At 44.0% G+C, this 5,276-nt stretch overlaps 2 protein-coding genes across 2 annotated transcripts; both read right to left on the bottom strand.

Moving 5' to 3' along the window:
* Nucleotides 1–1,830: 1,830 nt before the first annotated feature.
* Nucleotides 1,831–2,166, bottom strand: LOC119579919. Its single transcript, XM_037927764.1, has one exon. The coding sequence runs from the start codon at nucleotides 2,164–2,166 to the stop codon at nucleotides 1,831–1,833; it is 336 nt and encodes a 111-aa protein (XP_037783692.1).
* Nucleotides 2,167–2,588: 422 nt separating this feature from the next.
* LOC119579918 lies at nucleotides 2,589–4,207 on the bottom strand. The gene is made up of 4 exons (XM_037927763.1): nucleotides 4,144–4,207; nucleotides 3,763–3,914; nucleotides 2,979–3,619; nucleotides 2,589–2,823 (listed from the first exon to the last, which is right to left on the bottom strand). Exons 1-4 carry the CDS (start codon nucleotides 4,205–4,207, stop codon nucleotides 2,589–2,591), a joined length of 1,092 nt encoding a protein of 363 aa, XP_037783691.1.
* Nucleotides 4,208–5,276: the final 1,069 nt, after the last annotated feature.

Raw genomic sequence — 5,276 nt, 5'->3', positions numbered from 1 at the left:
AAGTTAAGGGTCCCGTTCACTCCTCTTGAAATTAGACAATAACTCCTTTGAAAGGACCTAACAGTGCTCCCTTTATCCTTATCTAGTGTCTTTCCACTGTAGTGATAGTAGCAATAGTAGTAGCGGTAGTACAAGCAATAGCAATAGTGGTAGCACGAGCAGTAGTGGTAGCACGAGCAATAGCAATAGTGGTAGAACGAGCAATGGCAATAGCGGTAGCGTGAGCAATAGCAATAGTGGTACCGTGAGCAGTAGCAATAGTAGTGGTAGTGTAGTGACCTATTTTAAGGGAGTCTCCCCAAAAATTGGTAGTGCCCCCTAGAGTTCCAGCTCGTCCGCCGCAAGGAGCCGTAAATCGGGGTAGTGTTAATATTGTTTTAATTATCTTTTTCTTTTATTTTGATGTTTTATTTTGATGGTTTCTTTTTAAACAAACCTGATCTAGATTTTCTGTTTTATTGTATAATTTTATCTGCCCTTTTTATGTTACGTTTTTTTAGATTCCCATTTTTTATTTCAATTTCATTTTAACGGTTATATATTTACTTCTGTGTGTTTTTATACTTTTATTTTGTTAATTTTTAATTAAACATTGTAAGGTCCGGCGAACCAAAACATTTTAAAGAATTTATAGATCATTTTCAATAACCAATTAGAACCAGACACTCGGCAATCGCCTCCGGAGTTTGTCTGTTGACAACCGAAAGAAGTGTCAGAATCAAGGGGGTTTCGCTGGTGATCTCTGGGACCGGTCGTTTTGCAAGGCCCACCGAGTCTCCGTTACAAAGTTAAGTAGAGTTTTGTTTATGGCCACGGGACGTAAGGTCATTATTATTTAAAGGGGATTTGCTTTGTTTTCTTTAGTTATTACGAGTTTTGTTTTGCTGGACCGTCGTAGTTTTTTTTTATGTTCTTTTGTTTCATTTGCTGTAGTCTTTTGTTCTCTTTTATGTTATTTCATTTCACTTAAGTTGTTTCATTTTTAACTTTTTTTGCTGTTTTGTTATCGGTAGTGTTTTATATTTGCTCATTTAAGTTCATTTTCAGTTTTAAGCTTTTACTAATACTTTGTGAATCTTGCTCACTTTAGTTTTATTTTTTTGTCTTTTTACATATTTTATTTACAATTTGGATTTGGTTCAGTTTTATTTTGTTTTAGTCTTTTACCACAATTTTAATAATTTTTGTTCAGTTTTATCAAAATGAATATTGCAAGATTAAGCTTGTTTCCTGTGAACCTCCATCCTGCCCACTACTTCAGGGCAATAAATTATCTTATTTATACTGCTGAATCACGACAGTAGCACGAGCGGTAGGCGAACAAACTTGTGGTAGAAATAAAGATCGAAACAAGGTAAAACACTCGGGAACAAGGGTAAAATAACGAACAGGAAAAAGTAGATAAAATACCGATAACTCGGTAAAAAGATCAGAAAAAAAATCAGTAAACGTACAGTAAAAGTATGGTAAAAGAAGAGTAAAAAGATCAGTAAAAAAAAAAGTATGGTAAAATTAGAGTAAAAGATCAGTAAAAAGAGATCAGATAAAAGTAAAACCATAAACTAAAGGTAAACACTCAGCAGTAAAAGTCTGGAATACGTTACTTTATACATATATATACACTTAAAAAACTAAGAATGATAAAACAAAAGGGGAAAAAAATAGTACTTAAGGTGAGTATCACTGGTTTTACATTTGCGTTACTTCAACTTCATCTATGCAAAGTATTATTTCAGTTGCCTTCAAACTAAATATCTGCGAACAACCAGACGTGTTCGCAAAAGCTGAAGGCTTAAATACAAGACAAAATACTTTACAACTGTTATGGTGTTATGCCTCAGGATAAATCTGCCTCAGCATCATCTTCAGACTCTCGTGCAGCTCACAGGACTCTGGTTCTCGCACCATAGATGTCAGCACGGCAACCCAAGGGTCAACTGAGTTAGGGGGTTCATCAGCACCAACGTCACCGTCGTCGTCGTCTTCATCATCTTCTGCAGCATATGAAAGCTCATTTGGTGGGCAGTAGCGCTTCAAGTGATTCAGATGAGCCTTCATCTGTACTTCAGTTGCTACGTCCTGGATCTCAAAGGAGACCGGTCCCAGACGTTTCAGGACGCGAGCAGGGCCGTGCCATTTTCCAGTAAGGGGAGGAACACCTCCCATTCGATGCCGATGTTCGAAGTACCACACCAGGGAACCTTTGCCAGGCTGAAACTCCACCTTCTTGTCGTGGTCGTAATATTTACCGTATGTTTAGCGTACTTCCTTCGAGGCACCCACAGCCGCATGACGAGCCTCCTGAAGGCGCTCCTCGAGCTTAGCATTTTCATCAAATACAGCCTCATTGGTAAGGCCAATAGGGAAGTTGGCATGTCGGCCGGTAAGCAAATAAAGAGGCTGTTCTCCAGTAGTGCGATGAATGGCTGAATTAATCTGCAAGTGGAGTTCAGGAACAAATTGGTGCCATACTCTTGGGCGGTTGTTCACAAGGGCAGTAAGGGCTGACTTAACGACACGGTTGGTCCGTTCCACCATGCCGTTTGCCTGCGGATGATACCGAATCGTGTAGTGATTCGTGGCATGCATTAACTTGGTGAGTTCCCTGAATAGATTGCTGGTGAACTGGACTCCGTTGTCAGTCTGAATGACTCTGGTGGGCCGAAGATGGTGACCCAATGGTCGAGGAATGCTCGATGGACAGCTGCTGCAGTGGCTCTCCAAAGTGGTACAATTTGTAAGTAGCGGGAATGCTGGTCTAATATGGAGAGAGCCCAGCGAACCGGTACATTGGGACCAAAATCCATGATATCCATAGACAGCCTTTCCAAGGGACTGTGCTAATGGGGTGTCTGCCATGGGAACCTTCTGTGCATTGCCTCGAGATTGCTGACAGGCCACACAACTTCCTACATATCGACGGGCATCCCTCGGCATGTTTGGCCAATAAAACATGGACCTGGCATTCTGGAACGTACGATGTACACCTGGATGTGATGCAAGAGGAGTTCTTGAGGCTTTCAGGCACCACCAGCTGGTAACAAATCCGGTCTGACAAGTGTTTCAACCGATACAGTACTCCGTCTTTCATCTCAAAGTCACTCAAGGGTATTGGTAGTTTCTTCTTAGGCACTGTCCCATCCATTAAGTAACGTCGAATATCAGCTAGTTGAGGGTCAGCTCCTTGTTCTTCTGCCAGCTTTTCAGGGGAGAGTTCAGTAATGGTCAACTTGGCAACCTGTCGAGAGAGCAAATCAGGAACACAGTTTGCAGGCCCTTCCTTGTAGCGGATGGTGAAATTATAAAAGGATAGGTCATGGGCAAAGCGAGTCATCCTAGGAGATTTGTTTTTTCTGGAGAATACATATACAAGTGGGCGGTGATCTGTGTATACTATGAAGTGGCGCCCGTAGAGGTAGGAATCAAATACACGAACACCTTCCACAACAGCTAGGGCTTCCAGGTCAGTTGTAGGGTATCGAGATTCGGGATCACGCAATTTCCTGCTGTAATAAGCTATGGTATATGGGATTTGAAGATCATCTCTCTGGATCAGGCATGCCCCTAAAGCTATGCTGGACGTGTCTGTATGAAGCTCGAACTCCCGAGTGAAGTCAGGCTGACACAGGATGGGTCAGGGCCCCAATTCCATGCTTATCCCTTCTTTAAGAGGAGATGTAAAGGTGATGCAATGGTTGCATAACCTGGGATATGCTTTCTAAAGAAGCCAGTAGCACCCAAGAAACGGCGGACTTCTCTCACGGTGCATGGTGGTGGCGTCTTGGAGATAGCCAGCACCCTCTCGTGGTTTGGCGAGACACCCTCTGGGGATATTGTAAAACCCAGGAAGTCTATAGTCAAAGCGGCAAACTGGCACTTTGGAGGTTCAGCTTCAGACCCACCAATGATAACAACTGCAGTGTTTCATCAAGATCTCTAAGATGTGAAAAGTTTTGGCTGTATACAATCACATCATCTAGATAAGCAAGTGTATGATGTCCCAGCACAGACAACAGTACAAGATTCATCGCTGGAATGTTGTTGGTGCAGTGGACAATTCAAAGGGGAGCCTCCTGAGCTGGAAAAGTGGGTAGCCGTCAGAAAAGGCAGTTTTCGGTCTGTCGGACTCCTCCAGTTCAACACCCCAGTAGGCAGCTCTTGCATCCAGGGTAGTGAATATGTTCATGGGCCCCAATTCATCTATCATCTCACTAATATGGGGTAGTGGGTAAGTATCAGGTTTGGTTACTGCATTAAGTCCACTGTAGTCCACACAGTGTCCCCTCTTTCTTCTCTACAAGGACTACAGGACTTAGCCAGGGCGAGGTGGATGGCTCAATTACACCGGCATGGAGCATGGAATGGCACTGCTCCTTGATGGTTTGGCGTGTTGACTGAGGCAGCCTCCATTGGCGATTGCAGACTGGGACGGCATCACCAGTATCAATCTGGTGCTTGATGCCAGGCACTAACCCAACCGTTCCGTCATCACCATCAAAGAATCCCTTGTGACGACTGAGCAAGTCTGTAAGCTCAAGGCATTGGGCTTCTTCCAGGTGGCCGAGGTCTATTAAAAGGTGGTTGCTGTTATCTCCAAAAGCTTTAGGTTTTAAGGACTCTGCAGCTTCAATCATAGCAATGGCAAGAGAGGGTGGTAGTTCAGCATCGATCTCATCCAAGTCATTGTCATAACCAAAGTCCTGTATTCCATAGAAGTTGTCCAAGTTGCCGTCTTCCCCTTCAAATTCCAGCTCCTCAAGTATGTTACCCCCTGAGAGCCTTCCTCGACAGGATTATTGCTGGTCTCGGAGACAGGTTCAACAGGTGGGTTTTGATGGGGTAGGTTTGAAGAATCTGTTATGTAAATAGCTTCAGTGGATTCCACCGTGCCTAGGCATGTCCCATTGTGAAGGATGAGTGGCCGAGAAGGATTCACAACCCACACATTACAGTGACGTTCATTGACTGTGGTGATTGAGAATGGCAAGATGAGGGCTTCTGCAACTGCTGGAGTCACCAGGATGTCACCATCGGTAGGACCAGTACGTGCAACACAACCATGCAGGAAACAGCCAGAGTGGGGTGGGATCTCTGTACGCTGGATGAGGTGCACTGCAGCCTCCACTTGAGATTTCTGTTCTTGGTCAGTGAGTGGAACCTGTTTCTTCCTAGTGCTAGCACCGACTCCGGCAACCTTCTGTGTTGTTGGCAGGGCCTCAGTGCTTGTGACAGGACAGACTCCAAGGGACTGGTGGTCTGTGTATACAACTGGAAAC

The sequence above is a fragment of the Penaeus monodon genome, chromosome 13, assembly GCF_015228065.2.
Source record: "Penaeus monodon isolate SGIC_2016 chromosome 13, NSTDA_Pmon_1, whole genome shotgun sequence".
Lineage (NCBI taxonomy): Eukaryota > Metazoa > Arthropoda > Malacostraca > Decapoda > Penaeidae > Penaeus > Penaeus monodon.
The sequence above is the reverse complement of the archived record's forward strand: the minus strand, read 5'-3'. Positions and strand labels throughout refer to the sequence as shown.

What these genes read in the sequence shown, in the direction of transcription:
- LOC119579919 (XM_037927764.1), bottom strand. Translation starts at nt 2,166, where the DNA reads ATGGGAGGTGTTCCTCCCCTTACTGGAAAATGGCACGGCCCTGCTCGC.
- LOC119579918 (XM_037927763.1), bottom strand. Translation starts at nt 4,207, where the DNA reads ATGATAGATGAATTGGGGCCCATGAACATATTCACTACCCTGGATGCA. An exon ending in AGACGCCACCACCATGCACC is followed by an intron (nt 3,620 to 3,762) that starts GTGAGAGAAGTC and finishes ATCCTGTGTCAG; the next exon opens with CCTGACTTCACTCGGGAGTT. An exon ending in ATCACATCCAGGTGTACATC is followed by an intron (nt 2,824 to 2,978) that starts GTACGTTCCAGA and finishes TCCCTTGGAAAG; the next exon opens with GCTGTCTATGGATATCATGG.